General features: G+C 41.1%; 4 protein-coding genes across 6 annotated transcripts; 2 read left to right on the top strand and 2 right to left on the bottom strand.

The window, feature by feature from the left end:
- Positions 1 to 15: 15 nt before the first annotated feature.
- LOC135484524 (actin maturation protease-like) lies at positions 16 to 2,298 on the top strand. Of its 2 annotated transcripts, none has more exons than XM_064766095.1 (6): positions 16 to 100; positions 190 to 474; positions 678 to 770; positions 1,051 to 1,169; positions 1,399 to 1,593; positions 1,789 to 2,298. In XM_064766095.1, exons 2-6 carry the CDS (start codon positions 320 to 322, stop codon positions 2,118 to 2,120), a joined length of 894 nt encoding a protein of 297 aa, XP_064622165.1. In that variant the 5' UTR covers positions 16 to 100; positions 190 to 319; the 3' UTR covers positions 2,121 to 2,298. The 2 variants fall into 2 exon arrangements, with proteins under 2 accessions (XP_064622165.1, XP_064622166.1); XM_064766096.1 differs by having other exon boundaries at positions 17 to 281; positions 315 to 474.
- A 1,131-nt stretch (positions 2,299 to 3,429) lies between these two features.
- Positions 3,430 to 6,296, bottom strand: LOC135484523 (speedy protein 1-B-like). The gene is made up of 6 exons (XM_064766094.1): positions 5,646 to 6,296; positions 5,288 to 5,346; positions 4,965 to 5,050; positions 4,705 to 4,876; positions 4,209 to 4,491; positions 3,430 to 3,677 (listed from the first exon to the last, which is right to left on the bottom strand). The coding sequence occupies exons 1-6, from the start codon at positions 5,974 to 5,976 to the stop codon at positions 3,625 to 3,627; spliced, it is 984 nt and encodes a 327-aa protein (XP_064622164.1). The 5' UTR covers positions 5,977 to 6,296; the 3' UTR covers positions 3,430 to 3,624.
- An 848-nt stretch (positions 6,297 to 7,144) lies between these two features.
- LOC135484520 (E3 ubiquitin-protein ligase synoviolin B-like) lies at positions 7,145 to 14,420 on the top strand. Its single transcript, XM_064766085.1, has 14 exons — positions 7,145 to 7,315; positions 7,712 to 7,804; positions 8,140 to 8,292; positions 8,644 to 8,692; positions 8,834 to 8,937; positions 9,231 to 9,357; positions 9,605 to 9,704; positions 10,101 to 10,166; positions 10,477 to 10,730; positions 11,009 to 11,095; positions 11,356 to 11,502; positions 11,685 to 11,868; positions 12,124 to 12,254; positions 12,709 to 14,420. Exons 1-14 carry the CDS (start codon positions 7,166 to 7,168, stop codon positions 12,858 to 12,860), a joined length of 1,797 nt encoding a protein of 598 aa, XP_064622155.1. The 5' UTR covers positions 7,145 to 7,165; the 3' UTR covers positions 12,861 to 14,420.
- A 756-nt stretch (positions 14,421 to 15,176) lies between these two features.
- Positions 15,177 to 21,998, bottom strand: LOC135484521 (E3 ubiquitin-protein ligase FANCL-like). Of its 2 annotated transcripts, XM_064766086.1 has the most exons (15): positions 21,879 to 21,998; positions 21,097 to 21,208; positions 19,564 to 19,647; positions 19,066 to 19,185; positions 18,811 to 18,867; positions 18,437 to 18,540; positions 18,189 to 18,285; positions 17,916 to 17,981; positions 17,484 to 17,637; positions 17,115 to 17,198; positions 16,825 to 16,870; positions 16,465 to 16,546; positions 16,162 to 16,278; positions 15,732 to 15,803; positions 15,177 to 15,534 (listed from the first exon to the last, which is right to left on the bottom strand). In XM_064766086.1, exons 2-15 carry the CDS (start codon positions 21,097 to 21,099, stop codon positions 15,499 to 15,501), a joined length of 1,122 nt encoding a protein of 373 aa, XP_064622156.1. In that variant the 5' UTR covers positions 21,100 to 21,208; positions 21,879 to 21,998; the 3' UTR covers positions 15,177 to 15,498. The 2 variants fall into 2 exon arrangements, with proteins under 2 accessions (XP_064622156.1, XP_064622157.1); XM_064766087.1 differs by lacking the exons at positions 21,097 to 21,208; positions 21,879 to 21,998 and adding an exon at positions 19,880 to 19,962.
- Positions 21,999 to 22,349: the final 351 nt, after the last annotated feature.

The raw sequence follows: 22,349 nt of genomic DNA, 5'->3' as shown, positions 1-22,349 counted from the left end.
AGGCGTGTGTGAAGACCATGTTCAAGTCATGTGGCATTTGTGTACATTTTGTAAAGACATTGTTATCAATTTGAAGATTAAAACAGTGCTTAGAACAAGAGTATGTTGACAAGCATTAGAATGATTAGCTAAGCTGATTCCAAGGATCTGTTTACAGGCTTTTCATACGGTGTATATATTTCATTCCAGTGAAAAAAGATGTAACCTGAATGACTAGCCATCGCCAAGACAAAGTCAAAGAATGAAACCCAAACTTCAGCAAGAGTAAAAGTTTGCCAGATAGGCCTACTGGCTACTGCTATCTAATCTAGAATTAGTGATGGGTCCTCCTCCAGCCCCACCTCCATGTCCTCCAGCTACCAAAGAATCTCCATTGCCCAGCAAGAGCGGAGCCAGTAGCTGGCTAGGCGGAACACCGCATGTGTCAGGTGGACCAGTTGAAGAAGTAAGATTTGCAGCTAGGATGTTACGGGGGTAAGTTCTGCTGTTGGCGGATTCAGATTACCTTGGCTTTTTCTTTCAAATGCTGGCAAACCTTATTGATGAAGGACTGTCAAACTTGTGGTGATAGGCCAACTTATCTATTCTCAAATGTGCTGACTTTGATATAAGACAAGAAAGCAATAGATTACTTTCTGTCACTAGTGTCAGTCCAGTGCCTGCTTGTTTATTTTCAGATATTTGACTCACAAATCGGATGATTTTAACGATGACACTGTGTTTGTTTGCCACTATAACTGGATACCGTCAAGAATCCAGGAGGGTCCCATGTAAGTATTGATGAAGAAAGCACTGCGCTGATGGTTGATTGGAATGGATGGACTAGGTGAAGTAATTCATTACTAAAAGTGACAATGCTTATCAGACCTTCTTATTCAATCGGCATCTCACGAAAATGAGAAATCACAAGCGTGTTTAGACTTTGCACTCGACTCTTCAGAAGGACTGCAACTCTTTAGTCTCTTGTGTCCTTGAGCGAGGCACCTAACTGTTCAAAGCTCCTTAACCCAAGAGATTTCAGTTTTTAAAACTGTAAATATTTGCTTTCAGGTGTGGTCTGGTTGCACTTGAAATTGCATCAAAGTTGTTTAACAAGAATATTTCTATACAAGATATAGTCAGCTTGGCCCAGAAGAAAGGTGTGACAAAGCTGGGAGAAATGTTTTCAGGTGCATATGTTAGAACTTTACTCATTCGTTGAATCTGACTGATGAATTTAGAGTATGAGTGCCCCAAGCTGAAGTAGTACTCAAAAGGCTCCTCAAAATGGCAAAATGATAAACTTCAGTAGAGCTACGCTGTGCATTTGCATCTGTTTCAGTAACTTTTTCCTCATTTTCTCTGTTAATTCAGCTTTACATCAGTGACTCATCAGATTCAATGCATTTTTCCTTGTAGCTGCTCATATGGCTGACCTGGCTGAAACTCTTTATGGCTGCCGTACCATGGTGCTTCAGTATGGCCTTGGTGATCAAAAAATGATCTTGGATCATGTAATGAATGGAGGAGCAATCTTGTTGCCATATGACATTGACCACGACTTCCACCCATGTTGTAAGAATGGAAAGAAAGCTCACTGGGCCATCATTACTGGTAAGTAATTGACATTCTCATACAAAAATGTTCACAGAGTCTAATCCAAGTGAGGAACAGGAGAAGCTTGTGATGGATGGCATTTCTCTGCCAAAAAGCAGTAGCCCCTTGGCCAAAAACCTAAGTTGGGATCCAAGCATACAAAGGATACTCACACGAGTGATAGTATAAATAGAAAAATCTGTTTAATTTCAGGTTTCTTACTGTCCTCCCCAAAGTCCTCAATTGATGGATCCAGTTTGAAGCCTGACGAGCAGGAAACATATCTCTATCACGGTACACCAGAAATCATGCAGGGAATTCTCAGACAGGCTTCTGATTGTGATATTTACATTTGTGGCAAACATGGCAAGAGTCGTCATCTAGGACTATGGAACTATAGTAAGATGAGGACGAGTAACGAGAATCTCCATGAGCTCAACCCGGACATTGCAAACAGTTTGTCTAAATGGGTTGTTCCCGTGGAGGGAGGACATCTCAGTGGGTTGCGTGGAAAGGCTGTCTTATTGTTTACGAGTGACAAGTAAATCGTTGAAGTGTACTGAAGATAAGGTTGTCTTGAACAGCCACTGGTGAAGACATTTTCATCATCGACTCACAAAGTGGGCTTTGGAAATTAATGTATGGGTGAATGGTGCTATGTTTTGCTATATCAAGATTTCCTATGCTTTTTTCCCATTATGATTGATTGACGCGTATAAGATCCTAATAAATCTTTTAAGTTATGAAATTTATAAGTTTCCTTTATTATTTGCATGAGAAAACATGCTGTGGCAACAGAGAATAGAGCTGCAGTCCATGAAAGACTACACATAGAACCAGGTCACAAGTAGGTTTCAAAGACCATGGATGGCAAGTCACTATCAACTAACACCAACCAGGACAAGTTTGATACCAGGTCATGACATCTGACACGAGGCATGAGAGAACTGTTGAAGACCAGGTCAACCAGTTGGAAAGACCGGATTGGTGACAAGGTCACAATCCAATAACCAAGACAAACCACACAAAGAAAGCCTTGATTAATATAGACCCAAGGTTGCATCCAGCGTAGAAGGAATTGTAAAAAGCATGCTTTGTGACTGAAGACACTCTAAATCTACACCAGGCATTCTAAGCAGGAAAGTGAAGACACAAAGGACATAGTCACAACCAGCCAGGGTCTTGTTTATGATAACAGCCGCTGCATGTCAGTGTTGACAGCAATGATGAGGCAGGTGCCTTGTTTCAAGTTAACAAACAGACACACGCATGTATTACAACAGTCTAAAAGAAATGAACAAAAGAGCAACCATAATATGGAGAAAGTACATTTATTCTAATTCATTTCGAATAAAAGTTCACAAGAATATCTTGAGCCAGGATATCATAAATAAAGCCATGGTCATGAAAAACAACAAAATAAATTCAAAATCCATTATTGTTCTTGGTTTATTGGGTGATGACCTACAATACACTTACTTCAATACTTTCTAGCCTACACCCAATATCACATCAAATAACTTCAAATAATACAAAATAAATGGAATCATTGCCACTTTCAACAGCAACCAGCAACCTCTTCAAATAAATATTCATATTGTCATTTACATGTCAAACGGGACCAGTAGTGTACACATTTGATATCATTGGGACCTTCCACAGATCACCGTTCATAGATTGTCTGAAGAACCCTTTTTTCCAGAAATTCATGTGGCTGACTGTAGAAGACTAACCCAAGTCTTACATGTTGTAGGCTATCACCTACAGAGTGCACTTTCAATCACGATTGTGCCTGACTGATAAAAATGTAAGTACTACTCCCATGAAAGGAATGTCATACCAGTTACATAGCTGTTGTTAGATATTCATACTCCTTTGACTAAGAAAGACCCAGCAGTCCAGGCAATACTAAACAGATCTGCAGTTGACCTGTCTGCTCAATCCCATGTTAACTGGCCTCACAGCAGTCGGCATACACTTGTATATGTGACTGTTCATTCAGGATGACCACATTGTATTGTTTATCAACTGATCATCCTCTTTCCTGAGTTACTCTTCACCATGTGCCCAAATAAGATCATCTGGCAGGGTTTCCTTCAGACCTGAAAGTGGAATGAAACACAGAAATTTAGAGCAACTGATCATGAAGTCATTTTTTGTTGTCCCTTAACTTTCTCCCGTCTGATTCGTCTGCTCTCGGCCGGGAGTGTTCTTTCTAACTTGTGCAAGTTATAGCAGCTCAGTCATTTGATTGTGGTCGAGACCAATCCGCAGCAGGTTACACATTCATTCTACTTTGCACGTTTTTTTTTTTTTTTTTTTTTAGTAATGACTTTTATTCTATCATGTATTAATGTTATGTTTTATTATAAATTGTAAAGCGCTTAGAAGTTTTAACAACGTTAAGCGCTATAAAAATGTTTTTAATAATAATAATAATACTTGGTAATTTGGCGTGGATTTAAACTGAGACCCTTTGACAAGAAAGTCCATGAGGAAACAATGATGTAATTTTTCACAATGGTGTACTCAGGTTTGACCTATGAGTAGAGTACTCTGTATTGTAGGATTGCATGATTACATTTCATGGACAAACGCAATAGATGCTAAAAATGAGAAATAATGTTTCTCACCTTCCATGTCAAATCTTGATGGAGCAGTCACCACTAGAACTTTAGGGAATGGTGACCCTGGGGACGAATCTTGACTAGAAATGTACCATGAAATACTGTCAGGACTTGCGGAATCGTATTCAACCGATGATGTATCACACTGAGAACAGTAACGAGGTGATCCACTAGGTCCACGGGGGAATAAAGTGTCACTGGGATTTCTCATGTAATCTCTACCAGCGCCACCATGATGCTCAGGACGCACCCTTTTCCACGACGTATGGTCTGGTTCTATTGCCATTACCTGGAAAGAAGTTGATAACTGCATTAGTCACAATACGCCATATACCAATACTAAGACAGAGGACCTCCTATCTTAGCTAACTAAGCCTACTTCAGTATTATTTGAAGGACTTAATGGTCCGACTCAAGCCTGGGTTAAAATGACTTAGCTGGTAATATTACTACCTGCTACAAAGTCTCGTTGAGCAAAAAGAACTCTGGGGTTTGTTCCTACCTCATCACAACACTTTTTGCTCACAACAGCCCGGTATCCAATTCTTTTCCATAGCTGATCTCGCTTCAGTAGGAAGCCGGGGTACCGTTGCTGCCAATTTGGACCAAGGCCCCAGGGAAATATTTCATACTTTAGGTCCTCCTCATCTTCCTCCATATCATTTGCCAAGTATCTGGAATGGATTTAGCAAGAAAATAAGTGGAATGAAAAATTGAAAACCTCGGCAGGTATATGGAAAAGAAAGAATTGTTTTAACTTACAGTGCACGGAAGAAATTGATTCGGTTGTATTCTCGGATTGTAAAATTTGCCCTCTTGAAATAAGCAAATGTCATTGCCAGCAGATACTGAAAAAGAAGATACAATAAAATTATCAGACGGCTTTTGATTTAGGAAGTTTTTCCTGGTCGGATGAGGAATAATCAAATAAAGTCTGTAGTCACACCTCACAAGAAAACTTGGTTTGGTTTCAATTGTTTTTTAATGCCTTAATCAACTTTTCCTATAATTTGGTTTCTAAGAAGATCATCATGAAATCAATCATTAGGTATAGGCCTAGCTCAAAACAAGTTCCTTCAATTTACCTTGTCAGAGATTCTCCTGCACTTATCATGAGCCAGAAAACTGCTTATAATGCTATCATCTGAAATGATAAAATGTGAAGATGCTCAAGGGCTATGAGTATGACCAGTGATCTGATGACAGATTTGAGATGAAACCTAATCCTCATCCTGACATCATGAAAATTTGACATGCCCAATGCCTATGCAGCACATTGAACTTGAAGTGATGACAGTAGGCATGAGAGCAAGCCAAGAGAAAAGCTACAGTATGACACTTTCACTGACAGCGAGGTTCCTACTTAACACCCCCCCCCCCCCCCCCCGAGTCAGTTCAGTCACTACTATTATACTACCAATAGTACCATTGCCACCATCTTACCAAGAAGGTTGAAAAATGCTCTCATTTCCTTGCTCTTGACAATGAAGCTGGGATTGTCCTTCTTATAAGACTTTGACTTTTTTGCTTTGCTGATCTCATCATCTCCATCTGTTTCTTCTGGACATGCAACATCAAATTGCAAACGTCGCCGCTTCTTCTGGTTTTTGCTGCATATCAAATTACTAATGTTCTCCGGGGTACTTCTGACCAATTGAGAAATCATTTTCTGTGTTTGTTCACAGCCCAAAAGGGTTAAACCCAATGCATCACTTGATGATCGACTCGTGATGAAAATGTCATTACTTGACAGGGCCGAGAGAGCTGATGCCATTTTTGGGGAAATGTTGATGGGTTTTAAATTTTAGACGGAAAGTCGGTTAGTTCCTTGATTTAGTTGTAGATTGGTCGTATTCATTGCCATTTGTCATTTCTTGTGAATCTTGAAGTTATTCTCCACAAGAAGAATATTTATAAAATGGAAGAACACAGACCGTCGACGTCGTCGTGGGCAGAATTAGCAGGACAAAAATAATGAAAATGTCAAAAATCTGACAAACTTGCGTCGTCTGCAAACAAGGTGGTAGCTAAAAAACGGACTGTGATGCGGGCCTTCCGGCCACCTCGAACGTCAAAAGTATTGGGGCCCTCGAAAGGGGGCATCTCAGAAACTTCTGTCAAGTCGCTCCAATAATTTGATTCTATGAAGCCATATTTATTTTATTGACTATTGTTGCCATTATTTTTTTTATTCAAACAATCTTTCCAGTGGTTCATCTTTACCTAAGCTGATTGAAAAATACAATAAAAACTTGATAGGGTAGGATCTTCACCATAATGAAAGACTCGGTACACTCTGGCAACATGGGGAGCTATGAGATGACGGGGAGGGCACATCCAGAAGAGATAGGCCTATGGTGCACTACTGTCTCACTGACCGAAAGTCATTTCTGCAGGTAACAATATACCTAGAGCGACGGTAAAATGAACAGGCCCGTTGGGGTGGAAAAGAGAAATGTCCTCGTATTCACTTTCGCTCTGATGTCTTCTTGTCTAGCTGGCAGGTTCTGCCATCTGAGCTAAGAGAATGGAACTACGCGATTAATTAAAATAAGAAATGTCAAAGGTGGCGCCACCTATCGGTGAACTAATGATTGAAATGAAATGAAAATGCTGCTGACTTCTTCTTCGGATTCATATGAACCCAGAAATGTATGGATTAGGGTGCCTATGATGTATGATTAGGCGTCATCCGGAACTGAAAGACTACCTCGTGTCGGTTGCCCGGGGCCTATGACACTGTCCTCCGCACTGTGTAGTGCCACCTCATTCAAAGCACGTGGCCGAGGTACGAAAGTATTTTTGTAAATTCGCGCTCTTGTTCAATTGGCCAATCAAATGTGGCCACGGACAATAGTGCCCATATTTGGAAGTAAAACACAATTTCGGTAATTTCCGTAGCATCCGGAGATTGCCGAGTTATTTACACGTAAGCACCGCCATTATCCATCCCGTGCAGACAAATGGAAACCAGAAAGATGCGAGCTTTGGGTGTCCTGATAACCATGGGCAGCTTTGCCCTCACAGGACTGGTTGTTGGTAATGCCTACTTCCAGAAGAAACAGTTCTACCCATCCGTTGTTTATATAACAAAGTCAAATCCGAGCATGGCGGTAAGATGTGTGGGAAACCCCCCTTCCAAAAATTTGAGTTGTTTTGATTTGGCATGCAAATGTTCATGAAAATGCACTAGAGAATACACCGTGAGCTCGCAGTACTGTAACACTAACACTGGCTGTCACACGAGCATGCATGCTAGGGCAAGGCTCAAAATGCAGTGGTTTATGGCAATGTGCGAGACCAGGGTCAGGCAGAAGACGATACAATCAATCAACGCTACAATCAATCAACGCTACAATCAATGCTACAATCAACATGAACAGGATCAATCGGCTGACAGACTCAACATTACAGAGCCAGCGATGTTGTGCAAATGATTTAAGTAGACAACCTGCGTAAATAAAGTTCGGCCATTTCGAAAGCTTTACCCGTTTTTCCTTCTATTGCAGGTGTTATATATCCAGGCATTTGTGTTTGTTATATTGTTTGCAAAGCTGATGAGGAAAGTGTTCTTCGGCCAGCTCAGGGCTGCAGAAATGGAGGTATGTTGTCCTCAATGGCGTTGAAGTGACTGCACTTTATAGTCACTTGATTTACTAACTCATTATGACTGACAATACTCAATACTCTCACCACTAAAATACCTACAAGTCAGATTAAGAATGAGTTGAACCAGAGAAGAACATTAGATTATCGTCGATACAAGGCATTAGGCTGTATAGCAAAGGACATCATTTTTAATCAAAAAACGGGGTAATATGTTGTTTTCAACTCAAGTCACAAGACAAATGAATTGTGCAACCTTTCTTTAATGAGCACAATCTAACTACTGGTATAGTAAGTGTTTAATCCATGATTTCTTTCTACTCTCTTTCAGCACCTGATTGAGCGGTCCTGGTATGCTATAACAGAGACATGTTTAGCATTTACTGTTTTCCGGGATGACTTCAGCACAAGATTTGTAGCAATGTTTACTTTGTTACTCTTCCTGAAGTGTTTCCATTGGCTTGCAGAGGATAGAGTAGATTATGTAAGTGTACAGTGGTTTGGAATGCAGTCACAGTTTCTGTGTCCGTACTTCAGCCAAGCGAAATGCTCAGATTTGGACAGATGACAGAGTTTTACAGCAACCAAAACCTATGGGAGGAATGTAAGAACTAATGAAGACAGCCCACTTTGTGACCGCCTCAGGTCTGCAGGCATCTTGAAATACCATGAAAAAAGAAGTCGAAACTCCATGCAGTAAACACCTCACTCGAAGTACAATAGATTCAGAGAAAAATGGAATAGTACTCCACATTTGATTGAAGTTATTGTATGAAAACAAATCTGAATGTAAATATGATCGATTGATGAGATTGAATCAAACTTTATCATTCAGATGGAGAGCAGTCCTATGATATCGTGGTTGTTTCACCTACGAGCTCTTGGTAAGTCATTAGACGTAATGTTATCATATGTTATCAAATGCAAGTAACAGTCCAGTCAAAATTGGCCTGGTAAACTTTTGCTAATACAAATTTTAATCATGTCTTTCCCGAGGTCTGCTAACTGTCTTTTGAAACATTCAGGTCTCCTTGGGATCCTCGGTGCTTTGGACATGTACTTTGTGAACCATGCCTACTACAGTACACTCATGAAGGGTGCATCAGTACAGTTGGTGTTTGGTTTTGAGGTGAGTGGTTTGAAAGTGATTTGAGCGTTTAGTTGCTTGTCATGGTTGATATTCTCTATAGAGCTAGTTCCTGCTTGATCTGTTTGTTATATAAGACGATGCTTAATTTGGATTGGAACAAAGGAAGGTTCCCCTCTGCTCCTCAAAGATGTATCCGACTTTTCAGGGACTCATGCTGTTGCATGTAAACACCTCAACAAAAGAAAGTTTAGATCATGTTTTTGTCTGATTATTTAGGATGGGTCAGTGTAATATTTGATGCCGGACATAGAATTTGAAGCTTTCCATTCCAGTATGCCATCCTCCTGACAGTGATGATGACCATCCTTGTGAAGTACATCCTGCACAGCATCGACCTTCAGAGTGAGCACCCCTGGGAGAACAAGGCTGTATACTTGCTCTACACTGAGCTGGTCATGGGTACGTGCACGTTGTTTACCAACCAGTATCATCAAATTCCCGTGATTTCAAAGTCATTTAATTGTGATGACCAGTATTCGTTTGCTGTATTTTCGTTCTGGATTGTTCAGTAGGTTGTTTACCCAAATTTGATACAATTCAGAACAGATTCATCTATACTTGATAATACTTGATAAATGTAATGTGTTTTGTAATGTGATGGCCTATTTGAGTTTTTCTCTCAGCATGTTTTTCTTTTCTGTTTCAGGATTTATCAAGGTCATCCTATATTCAGCTTTCATGGTCATCATGATCAAGGTGCATACTTTCCCACTCTTCGCAATCAGGCCGATGTACTTAACATTAAGGTAAGAAGTGTGCCTCCTATCATTCAAGAGTAACTGTACAATTCACTGGTGTCGTGGACAAAGCCAGGTTGCAAACTGTATCACCAGGTTCCTATTTAAAGAAAATAGTGCATCCCTTGTTTCCCATCACATTTTAGCATTTGATAACCATCATTCATTGTTGTGTGATGGTCGAAAACATATCAGTTTCTTGTGTGCTATTTTTAACCTTTATATGACACTTGGCATGGATTGATAATGGCGCGCTCAGTTGGCATTGGATGACATGTAATATATTGTATTCGTGATAAGTTATAAATGAGATACACCCTGGACGTTTACATTGTGGTAAATGGGAGCATTGCGTACATATTTCAGTGGTACTCTATGTTTAATTATCGTCATTTGTTATTCCAGGAGTTTCAAGAAGGCACTGAACGATGTGATTATGTCACGGCGAGCAATCAGGAATATGAACAGTCTGTAAGTTATACTTTATTGATTATTTGTGGCATAAATTTACAAGTTTAAGCCAGACTTCATCTCAAATTCTGCAAGATTTAAGCGACTACGAGTTCTTGCTGCCATAGATCGGTGGTTGGCAGATTGCAGGTTTACTTTTCAATCAAGACTAGTATCCATTCATACCTCCGGGTTGAGAGGAGTGATGTAAAGTTTGGCGTCTTGCTCAACGATAAGTAATCTAGATGATGACACCCCTGTTCTCAATTAATGAATTCACACTAACCATCCAATGATTACCAGTTCTAGTTCAGTCCTTACTTTTCTTTAGTTATCCGGATGCTACGCCTGAAGAACTCCAGTCTGGGGATAATGTGTGTATCATTTGCCGTGAGGAGATGACAACCAACTGTAAAAAGCTGCCCTGTAATCATATCTTCCACACGAGCTGCTTGCGATCATGGTTCCAGCGTCAACAGACATGCCCCACTTGCCGTATGGATGTACTGCGCACACCTCGTCCCCAGACAGATCAAGCCCAGCAGCAGCAACCTCAGCAACCACAGCAACCTCCACAAGCGAATGGTAAGTCATGTGTGGATGGTTTTGACAGGAACTGCATGCCTCCAAAGAAAGAGCATAAAGGCAATTGCCTCCATAAATTTCGAGCCCTGGCACTGACTTTCATGGTATTGATACTGATATGATGGCATTTCTGACTAATTGGAGAGTGATCAGGTCGAGCGTTGATATGGACTCAGATACCAGAAGGTTCTCTACAGGGAACCATAGTCACTGAGAATAGGTGGCCTTGTGTAGTTGTTGAGTATCACAGCCATGATATCTCTTGTCTCTCTTTTCAGTATTCCCAGGTTTTATGGGAATGGGCTTTCCCAATTTCCCTCATCTCCCTCATGGGTTCCACCCTCATCATCCTCAGATGCCTCAAGGTAGGTAAAGACTTAGTCCTGATGAAGCATTCCAGTGTTAAAGTTTAGAGCTTGTCTTATGATGAAACACCACGTGTGTATCTACGGAACATTCTTGGCCTCGGAATATCCAGTGTAGTGTATTTGAAGTTAAGAGTCTTGTTCAGATGAAGCCATTGTCGGGATACCCTCACCGAAGACTTGGGACAAACCCAACAGAAATGCTAATCGTCATTACTACTGGAGCACGCTCAAAAGAATATGCACATTATCTCTTACAGCACCCCCTCCATCATCGACAGCTGCCAGTGGGACTGGCTCTACCCCCTCATCAACGACGACCCAGGTGCCCCCATCAGCTCCCTCATCAACAATGCCTGGAACTATGCCGTTCTTTATGCCTCCATTCTTCAATCCCATGCCATTCTGTGAGTACAACTAGCAAGAAACTGGCTGGTCAAAGGGTATCAACCTACTATTAGCCGACAAACGGCAAATTAAGGAGACCGTAGAAGTTCATGCAACGTGCTCGTTTGAATAGCTACACGAAAGTAGACTTAATGTTTGTTCCCTTATTGTCATTCTGACCAGTATCTCCTGGTGATTTCAGCTATCCCTCCTCCCATGCCTCCTCCAAACTTTCAAGGCCTGACACATGCCGAGCTCCAGATGATGGAGGGCCAAGAGAGGCAGCATGTCGAAGCAAGAATCCAATGTTTGCGAAATATTCAAACGTTATTGGATGCAGCTGTGATACAAATGCAACAGTATAGTTCATTAGTCAATAATATGGGGTGAGTTTTCAATGCTACCATTATGAAAGTCTTTTGAATGTGTTGCTTAGATTCACCTTCATTGGGCTGAAACTTCTTGTGCCTGGTGCCTATACCCAGGCAGGCCATTTTGTAAGATGAACTCACAAGAAGCAGAGAAGAAGAAGAGACTAGATGGGCTTATGGTAGCAATGTATGAAATTTGAATAATGTGAAAGCTAAAGAACCGGCTGAAGAAATCATCATGTAGAATTGACAATAAGTTTTGTATTTCAGGATGCAACCTAATTTATATAACGCTCCGGGCAGTGCAACGACATTGACAACATCCTCCCCATCTGCAGACGGCTCCATTCCTGCCACACAAACAACTTCTCAAAACCCAGATACTGATGTTGAAAACTTAAGTATGTTCTTGTTGTTACAGTGCAGATTTCTACAGTCTTCAGTGTGTTTTCATTGCCTTCCATTGGATTGAACTGATGTCACTTTTTAAGTTTCTTTCTCTGAAATGTCCATAATTATTTTGCATAAATAGCTGATGTCATTCTGTTATACATGTGTTCTTTCGCTGAAATGTCCATAATTATTTTGCATAAATAGCTGATTTCATTCTGTTATACATGTGTTCTTTCTCTGAAATGTCCATAATTATTTTGCATAAATACCTGAAGTCATTCTGTTATACATGTGTTCTTTCTCTGAAATGTCCATAATTATTTTGCATAAATAGCTGATGTCATTCTGTTATACATGTGTTCTTTCTCTGAAATGTCCATAATTATTTTGCATAAATAGCTGATATCATTCTGTTATACATGTGTGCATTAACAATTCCAACATGTTGTATTTCTTCTTCAGATTTTGGGAATTTGCAAGGTGCTGAAGGAGTGACATTGCCGGCTGAAAATACTCCCGCTGAGGAAGAAGATAGCGAACTGAGTGAAATAAGACGACGGCGCTTAGATCGATTCTCTGTACCAGGTACAGCGGAAGATGAACAGGAGTGTTGAACTGGATGTGATAGAAAGACATTATCATAAGCTTCGAAAAAGTTTTATTATTTTTGTTGCATGGACTTTAGTACTTGGCTATAAGTACATGAAAGTGAGGCAAAGGTATCAATGTTTTCACAGTCAAAGCAATAAAGAGGATGAAATTTGAATTTGTGTATTTATATATACTTGACAGGAGGGGGGTCTTGATTGAGGGTTCAGTCTTCTATTGGTGACAAAACACTAAGTAGATTCCTTTCTTTTGAGCTCTGAATTCAAAAATCTCAACAAAATTAGAATGTAAAGCATGAAACATGCGGAAGGCATTGATAGCAGTGACTGTTAGGTTTCATTTAAAGAATAAAGTACATACTGGTCTATCTGAGAACTAGACATGAAATTTTTTTGAGTGAAGAAGAAGTTGGAAATGTTGGGACATTGGGCTGTCACCTGTTCCTTGGTGAGTAGGTCTGGGGTATCAAATAGCATTTGCACGAATATTTGATGCAGGGTGTCTCTAAATTCATGGTGCCAATTGCACTGGTGTGATAATTATTGTGTTGCATTTGTGGAAAATTACTCTTCACGGAGAGTATAATAATATATTGTAGAAATTCACCTGTATAGATTCAGTTACTGATATGTGTATGTTTTGTATATCAGGCTAATGGGGGGGATCGGCAACAAATGTAGACCAGAATCTCTTCGTGTTTTCTGGACTGAATGGTACATTCTGACATGTGACATTGGGTGACATGAATAAAGACTAGCAAATGCTTTTACTTCAGTTTTGTACAGAGAGGCCAAGTGTAAATGTACATGGAGTTTTAGATAAAAGCATTTACTACTCTTTATTCATATCACCCATTATATCAGCCCTGGCTTCAGTCTGGGTGATTTTATTTATTTACTTCATGTAGAGTATAGATTTATTTTGAGGATATGCACACATTTTCATTTTAAAAGGTGAACTTTCCTGCATTTTGAATATGTTCTGCTTTTCTGAATATTTTCTTGCTCTGTAGGGATTGGGTTAATGATACACTAATTCATCAGCTTCATGGCTAATGGGTTGATATAAGACCTACATGTGTGAATTTGTATTGGTGCCTTTGAACAGTAGCAAGACTTGGAAAATTTTCTGACTATTTGGGTGGGTGGGTGTGAGTCTTATGTTCTCTGGTTTGAAACTTCAAGTCACTGAAGCATCTTAGGTCACTGTTTATATCGGGTCAAATTGACTGGCTGTTTATATAAGCTTTGAACTGAATCATCAAGGGAATTTCAATCTTCGCATTACATTCTAACCAATCAGTTTTATGACCAGGGCTACTTGATGTAGTTACATGTTACGGTCATGGTGTGCTGTACATGATGGCCTACACACAACCTGTGAGAGTTAGCCATATTGTGGCTACTCTTCTGGCACAACATGTCATCAAAGATTACTTGTCTAGCTCTATCCACTCTTCAGCACCATAACCACTTTCTTGTACAAAGATTATCATCATTGTTCTAAGGTGTTAATGTTCACGTCCAGAAACATTCGTGGACTACAATAAAACTTTTGCAATAACAGGGTTTTGTCCTCCTAGTTTCTCTTTACTCTTGAGATACACAGATGGGTCTGAAGTGTTTCATGCCAGCTGACCAGGTGGGATCAAACAGACACCTCCAAACCCTACAAGGAGGATGTTGGTCCATTCTGTCTTGGATCAACTGGCCAGGAGAGCAGACGTCGCAGCCATCGCAATGGAGATCAACTTCACCCAGATCATGTCTCAATCCGGTGAGCACGATTCAGTCTGTGAAGGTTGAGGCATCCAAGGAACCACACCAGAAGCTGGAAAACACCTGTTTCAGGTTTCTCACAATGCTGACCTCTGCCACAGCAAATGGTATCCCAGGAGAACTGTGAAATACCACCACTGGTACTTCCATCATGAGCAACTAACCAGCCATCATCAAGCCAATTTGTCACGAGCTGGACATCCTGGCCACATGAGACCATGTACTGAAAGGTGGCAGTACATCTACTCATAATGAGCTTCAGGCTTACTCCAGCACTCCACCAAGCCAGTTGTTACCCATTCTTGAATGTGGAGATCCTAGCAGGGGCAAGCCCATACATCCCTTATACAGGGAAGTTATTGGGTGTCCATCCTACTTCTGTCCAGTCATATGCCTAGTTCAAGGCAACCAGACAAATCTATGCCCCCAAAGACGATGTTACCATCTGCTGTTAGCTTGTCGCCACAAATACCATGAACTGGACACCTCAGACTTAGCATCCACAACGAAAGGTACGGTACAATAGGAAAATGGAGGACGGTGTAAAAACCAATTATCTCATGTGTATTTATTCAAATCAACAGAAGTTGTAACAAATACTACAATGTCCAAATGGACTGATCAATCAGACATTTCCACAGAATCCCACGATAGCTGTTCTGACTGCGTACTAGCAAACTTACACTGACACCACAGATTCTTGCTGCTCACATTGTCAAGTCCGAGTCAACTCTAAAGGCAGCCCCTTCAGAATCCTATTCCAGATCAGATCAAGTCAAAATATGTATCGCTTGATATAATGCGTATCACAGCCGAGAGTCATGTCTGTTGTGAGGAGGCATCTCCTTGTGAACTTGTCTTGAGGTCATGATTTTGGTGTAGGCATCTTGACTGTGATTGGCTAGAAAGGAAGGAGAAAACCATTACAGAGTTGGAGATGTTGATGAGTGTTCCCCAACAAAACCAGGCAATTTTTTAACTCTGAAAGGAAATCAAACGAATCCTGTTTTGGATGATTGCTTTCCCTCAATCATCACAGTTTAATTTCTGTAAGTCTCCATCAGTTTTCATGATCAGTAAGAGAATATCCTAGCTCACCTTGCTGCAGTATGGACATTCCCCAAATACGATATTGAAACTCTGCCTACTATTCGGGATCGCTCTCAGCCACTGAAACAAAATATGAGGCATCGAAGTGAAGTAGAAACACTGGAGGAGAAGGCTCTGCAAGTTCTGTCTGTATGAACATGGCACATTCTGGTATGACAAAAAACTTTCAATTTCAAAGAATCAGTTCAGTTCAGGCTAAGACAGACCAGCAACAATGCTCGGGAGTGAACCCCAGGGCTGCAATGGAATGCAAGGTGGCATTATCTCCCCACCAGTTGACACCACCTGTGCATGCCTTAACACTGAAGCAAAAACTCTTGTCCTAGTGAAATCTAGCTATGCAGAGTTACATGTACATGTTGTTAACAACAGTACACTTCCCCTGGTCGCCCATTTCAAAATCTGAAACAACACTAACCTCGTATAAACAGGTCTGATGAAAGGGTTGGCCACACCTGGTATCGTTACATGCTTTGTCAGGTAACTCTTCTTCCAGACGATAAGCATAGCATATACCACATTCAACACTGAAGTCCTGGAAAGACAAAAGCTGGCAATGTATACATTACATGCTTCATCAGGTATCTTTTCTTCAAGACGATAAGCGCAGAATAAGCCACACGCAAAGACAATAACTAGATTTAACAAAAGTGGCAATGCCTAGCTTTAACTAGAGGAATACTAAGCATAGGCTTATGAAAAAGCATGTTTACATACGTACCTCTTTCTTGGTGTTGGTTGGAGACGGGAAAGTCACGCCCAAGAGATTCTCCAAGTTTGTCAGCAAAGAGTTACTGGGATCCCTGAAGGGAAATTTACACATAACTATCTAGAGCAGTTAACAGGAAAGAGCTAGTCTCACAACCTCCTTCTGATGGGATCTTGCTGGCTTCACAAACTTTCAGTTTCATTCACGGGAAGTGGCAATCAGTGTAGTGTAACTTTCCCAAAGTTCAGATGCCACAAGTCTAAGCTGAGCAACAAACCCACTTATGAGCTCGATGACTGATCCACTAGCTCACAAGGCTCCTACACATCAAATAGATTCTTTACAAAACAGCCATAGATTGCAATGACTTACCATTGATCCAAGTTTGAATTCAATGACTTTCTCATTGGGTTGATCACTGAAACATAATGTAAAAAAACAAAATTATACCATAAAAGTGCACATAAATAGAGCGACAGAAATGACAAAATACCCAACCAAGAAAAAAACATGAGAAGGTTTCCTGGATGATGAAAGCATCATCACCAGAACTGCAACTGCAATCAGTAATTGGTGTTTAAAATCAGTGGCTCACGTCAAACGTGCACAACAGCAAACTCTAGAAGAAGAAAGTTCTCAAGCTTTGATCCAAACTACCTTACCCTGGTCAGCTCCAAGGAATTTACATTCGGGCAGAGATCGTGGATGTCTGGGATCAATCTTGATCTGTAAAGAACTGCTGTTACCTGGGAAAACAAGGAAACATGTGTATAATATACATCAAGGAACATTTACATGTAGGCCTACAGAATTACTGGATTTTTTTTGTTTTAGCTGGCCCTTTGAATGCAGTGGATCCACTTGACATTTTAAACGAGAGCGTCACATACTGACTTTAGCTCATGAAACCGACTGGATGATTGAGCAGTATTGTACTCCAATTTTACTAATACGATTACCTCTTCATTCTCCGGACACAGACTGGCCTCAAGATTTAAAAAATGGCTGGAGTCACGCCTCTACTCTCCTACCTAGTGCTATCCTGCGACTGATGATATCAGGCCGTGGGACATCTGGTTCCAGAACCCAAGTCTTCTTGTCAATTTCGTCAACGATATCCCAGAATTCTTGATGCAGAGATAAGCACCGACAAAACTGGTCATACAAGTTCCACAAAGACATGTTCTGGAAAACAATATGAACTCATACTCAGACAATGTAAACTCGATATATCCACAGATTTGTCAAATGATGTACAGAGGAGTGAGGTCCCGGGAGTGAAGTTCAGTGGATGATGTATCAAACTTGTCACTTTGGCAAATCACTTAACTGCTATTTCTGTGTCCTTTGAATATGACACAAAACTGCTTTCTTTAACCAGTTGTCTGAGCTGGAGCAAACAAGAGCCTTCTGCCTTACCTTCAACCCTTCACCAATGAGCGATTTTCATCACTGCAACTTACCTTGGACCATCTCAACTCAAATAGCAAGGGTAGGAAGGTGGTGCACTTTGGAGCTTCGTCAGGATACTGTCATGAAAAGGAAACGAAAAGGTCAACTATGGAACAAGTGCCAATATAATGAAAGAACACTGTCCCTGACCAGGACTGGTAGGTCCAAAGACGACATTCAGCCTGACGAAAACTACTGGCAGCATTGAGAACACTTGTTATTATGATAATATTTTGGGTATTCAGAGCTGTCTCTTCAGGCACATCGATAGTTATCACAGATACCTGGCGTGGCAGCTGCAACTTGATCAAGTGCTTTCGACCTTTTATATCCCTTGCTTCAAACTGGATGTCTTGGAATGATGCGTCAACATGGATTAAACTGAAAAAGGAGGCGAGTGATCAGAGAACCAAGTGACATTCTGGGCAATGGTTTATTCAAATATCATCTAATTAAAACATCTGTCAAAGGCATACAGAATGTCTCTACCCTGAAAGAGAAAGAAGAAGCTATCATTCATTTTTTGACTTACTTGTTCCATCCAATTTGTTCCACCTCTGAAATGATTCTGTTGTAGAAGAGAGGCGTTGCTTCAAACTTCACTGATGTTAACTGTTCTTTCTCTAGTGACTTCCCCTGGAAATGATATCAGATATACACAATAGTTGAAGAGATCTTTCTTGAAAAATGTATCCTTCAAATCCAAGCACAAAATGCTGATACCACGACTTTTTAGAAAAGAATAAGTTAATGAGTCAATTTGAACACGACAAGCTCTAAATAATATTTGGTTATTTGAAATACAGGAGAAAACTGGATACCTCGAGGAAAGTGAGAGATGGTGGTGATGTTGTGATCAATGATATTGTCCACTATAATGCCACAGACTCCTTACAGTATACTTACAGCTAATGCTTTTAATTCAATAAGGAATTCAACTAAACTCTTGGACTGGTTCAGCCTCTGAAAGAAAACTACTTTGTCAGTGTGACATCTCGTCTCAGTGTATGTTGCAGATGATGTTTTGGGGATAGGGTAAGTGAAAGCCAAGGCCAGCCACTGCAATGTAATGGGAGTCAATTTCAGGCGTCATTTCGGGGGAGGGGGGAGTCAATGCGCGTCTAGCCTTTTCACCATGAAAATTAGGATCTTCAATGATACCTGTTTCAGAAGTTGCTGATGTCCTAGGAGTGCATGGCTCAACTTCCAATCACACTGGAACGTCAGGTTCTTCAGACATCCATTCAAGGGTATTTTGATATGAATACGATACTGTGAGCCCTAGAATAGAAAACACAAAATATTGTCAGTGATGATATCATTGACAAGAAATCTCTTAGCGCACGATATTTTCTGATATAATGTTAAAAAAAGAGGGAAAAGTGCATGCTTGCCCGTCTTTGCTTGCCCCGGTTTATGTGATATTTACTACCTCCAGGGCTGAGTTGTTCAAATGTATTGTTAGCTTTAACGGAGACGTTAAGTCTTAACATGAAAATTTTAATGGGTCTAAATGAAAGAGATAACGTCCTTAAGGATACTTAACGTAACTGTTAGGGATAACGTGACTTTCGTGCTTTTGAACAACCGGGCCCTGCAATTCAATCCTTGTCAGCTGCGGGAGGAACATCTAACAGAGGAGGTCAAGTTCAAACTCACAGCAATGCCAATATATCCTTCATACTCAGTCTTCGCGATGTTCTGTGGGATGACGAGAGGAAAAAGTGACTGTAGGTTCATGGCCTGAAAATAAAAATAATAGGCCGTGAGCTAAGCAGACCTATCTACTTCCCAGCCTGAGACATTGTCACAACCTTAACTTATAGCTTAGTCTGGTTACTCTATAAGCTTATTATAGCCATCATCAAGGTGAGAAGAAGAGGAAACGTAAAGTGAGTGTGGCATTCACCTCGCCTCGCCTACCCCCCCCCCCCCACCCCCCTCGCCCCGCCCCCCCTCCCCAACTGGGTCGTACCCCTCCGTAAGCATGATGATGAAAGAAACACTTGAACAATTGGCTAAATGAGATGAGATGTACTCTCCGAAATCGACTCGATTGCGAAATCGACCAGTTTGAGAGTTCGGTACGGTGGAGGTAGAGTTGTCAGTTGGTTTAGGGGCGCAATTACTTAGCTTATAGCGAGCAATTAGTACACTAAGATTTCAGTGATTAACGTAATATTGCAAGTACTTGGCATTTTAGAGTCGTATTTCGTGCTATATTCTAAAATACCTTGGTACCGTAAAGTCAACTTTAAATGGAAAATGCATAAGCCTCGTTCTGAGAGTGGAGTGTTTTGGACACGCAACCAAGATGCTCTACCAAAGTTCCCTCGGGTTGCACTAAAATGTGGAACCATGCACACAGCTCACTTCAGAAGTTTGAGGCTCTCAAAACACTGCTTCAAACACAAATCAGCCAAGGAAGCATCAACCACCCTAAGTTTTTTAATGAGCACTACACATATTTGCTGAGAAAAACGCTCCAAATAGCCCATTTGCGCGGATTTTAGCGTCACTTGAGCGAGCCGATCCGGACTTCCTATACGCGCTGCCGTAACATAATGTAAACAACGGCGCTACCGGCGCTCCGGGCAGGCGATGGATGGAATTTGCCAAATTCGCACATATTCAAGTTATTTTCGTGGCCTATCTTTTTAAGTTTGAGGTATTTTAGAATAGAAATTGAACCCTCGGCTTCGGACCTTGGTTGAGTTACCAAGACACTCTCGGGTGGAGCTAAAATTTCGTCCAAACCCTCGCCTGTCGGCTCGGGTTTGGACTGTATTTTAGCTCCACCCTCGAGTGTCTTGGTAACTCAACCAAGGTCCTCCGCCTCGGGTTCAATTCCTTAAATAACTACTTTGTAAATATAATGCTCAAAATTGATTCATGAAAAAGGCAATAGGGCAATATTAAGCAAACAGTAATGGAAAAAAGTGTAATTCCATTAACTGCAGTGAATTAACGAGTAAACATCGTCTCTCAGACACTTGGGAAACGCATCTGAGAGCATCTCAGTTTCAAAATTTTCCTGCTGGAGACCCCCCAGACCTCCCTTCGTGGGTGAGCGCCTACTACGCTTTCATGTGATTGTGAGGGCGAGCCCTCACCATATTCAGGCTTCGCCCTCAACGGGGCCCCCTCTATCCAGCTGTGCTGGATCCACTCCATTATTTGATGGTGACCTACCATGTGGTCCAGCCACCAGTCAGACAAGGATCCCCTTTTGCGATTTGTTGCTACTTCTGGCTGTACCGAGGCTACTTTTTGCTGGGTCACTGGATGTACCAAGTCATGCCCGCTGAAACGACGAGTGATCATATCAACATTGTTGTGGCGATACTCTACACCATCCCTTCGCAATTCCCACAGCCCGTGAACACTGTTCACTAAAAGATTGGAGAAACAAGTCGTCACAATTCCGTTGGCGTCATATGCAATTTGAATTGCAGCAGACGTCGCGGTTTAACATAAGTTGTGTACCGGTGCTACCGAATACGCTGCATGACACAAGGGCCTTAACATCACAGTAGAAAAGAATCATATTGAATTTGGCTAAATCACAGGGCTCAGCCAGGCCTCTGAATCTGATGATCATGATGGGGGGCGGGCGAGGGGGTTGGTCCAGCAGCGGCTGGCAGCGGACATTTGTCTTGACTCTTGTTTGCGCTGCTACAGCTTAAAGTCCTGTGGTACAGTCTAGAAGCAGTGTCATCATTGGCGAAATGGACCAAAGTTTGTGAGGGGCTGAGTTTCGTCCAAAATTAGATCTGTTTACACACTACGGCAATGGCGTATTGCAGGTACACGTCAACGGGTCATTGATTGTCGGACGTCAGTTCGCCAAGAAAACCAAAGGAATCGAAGGATTCATTGAACTCATCAACACATCATTAGTTTTCAGTGAAGTGCAACTGTATTCCTAGGTAAATCACTTTGGTATATAGAGAGTAAGATTACAATTAACTCACGTTAAAGTTTGAGTTCCGGGGAGGTAGCGTTGTCAGTACGTTGGTTTAGGGGCGCAATAACCTAGCTTATAGCGAGCAATTAGTACACTAAGATTTCAGTGATTAACATAATAGTTGCAAGTATTTGGCATTTTAGACTCATAATTCGTGCTATAATAACTACGTTGTAAACATAATGCTCAAAATGGATTCATGAAAAATTGTTAGGGCAATATCAAGCAAGCAGTAATGGAAAAAAGTGTAATTCCATTAACTGAATATTGTTTTTAGACACTATAACATTTTAGGCCTACTTTTCCGTAAACCACGAGAACAATGTATGTGAAAAAAACAACACATATAAGTGAGGCGCCGAGTATACAGTAATTGTAAGGTAAAGAAAAGCTCGGACTCTAAAGTCTGGAGGTCCGGAGTCCGTAACTGTGACGGTCACGAGAGTGGCTTGTCCTTACGGATAGATCGAGAGGGCGG

This window comes from Lineus longissimus, chromosome 3, assembly GCF_910592395.1.
Source record: "Lineus longissimus chromosome 3, tnLinLong1.2, whole genome shotgun sequence".
Classification (NCBI taxonomy): domain Eukaryota; kingdom Metazoa; phylum Nemertea; class Pilidiophora; order Heteronemertea; family Lineidae; genus Lineus; species Lineus longissimus.
Note: the sequence above shows the minus strand (reverse complement) of the source record. Positions and strands in the feature narration are given on the sequence as shown.

Excerpts from the sequence above, each read along its gene's own strand:
- LOC135484524 (XM_064766095.1), top strand. The coding sequence starts at position 320 with ATGGGTCCTCCTCCAGCCCCACCTCCATGTCCTCCAGCTACCAAAGAA. Across the intron at positions 771-1,050 it reads AGAATCCAGGAGGGTCCCAT|GTGTGGTCTGGTTGCACTTG; the intron begins GTAAGTATTGAT and ends ATTTGCTTTCAG. Across the intron at positions 1,594-1,788 it reads TCACTGGGCCATCATTACTG|GTTTCTTACTGTCCTCCCCA; the intron begins GTAAGTAATTGA and ends GTTTAATTTCAG.
- LOC135484523 (XM_064766094.1), bottom strand. The coding sequence starts at position 5,976 with ATGGCATCAGCTCTCTCGGCCCTGTCAAGTAATGACATTTTCATCACG. Across the intron at positions 5,051-5,287 it reads GCAGGAGAATCTCTGACAAG|TATCTGCTGGCAATGACATT; the intron begins GTAAATTGAAGG and ends CTTCTTTTTCAG. Across the intron at positions 4,877-4,964 it reads ATCAATTTCTTCCGTGCACT|ATACTTGGCAAATGATATGG; the intron begins GTAAGTTAAAAC and ends AATCCATTCCAG.
- LOC135484520 (XM_064766085.1), top strand. The coding sequence starts at position 7,166 with ATGGAAACCAGAAAGATGCGAGCTTTGGGTGTCCTGATAACCATGGGC. Across the intron at positions 9,705-10,100 it reads CCGATGTACTTAACATTAAG|GAGTTTCAAGAAGGCACTGA; the intron begins GTAAGAAGTGTG and ends TTGTTATTCCAG. Across the intron at positions 11,096-11,355 it reads TCATCCTCAGATGCCTCAAG|CACCCCCTCCATCATCGACA; the intron begins GTAGGTAAAGAC and ends TATCTCTTACAG.
- LOC135484521 (XM_064766086.1), bottom strand. Across the intron at positions 16,871-17,114 it reads ATTCCTTGGAGCTGACCAGG|TGATCAACCCAATGAGAAAG; the intron begins GTAAGGTAGTTT and ends ATTATGTTTCAG. Across the intron at positions 16,279-16,464 it reads CAACCAACACCAAGAAAGAG|GACTTCAGTGTTGAATGTGG; the intron begins GTACGTATGTAA and ends TTGTCTTTCCAG.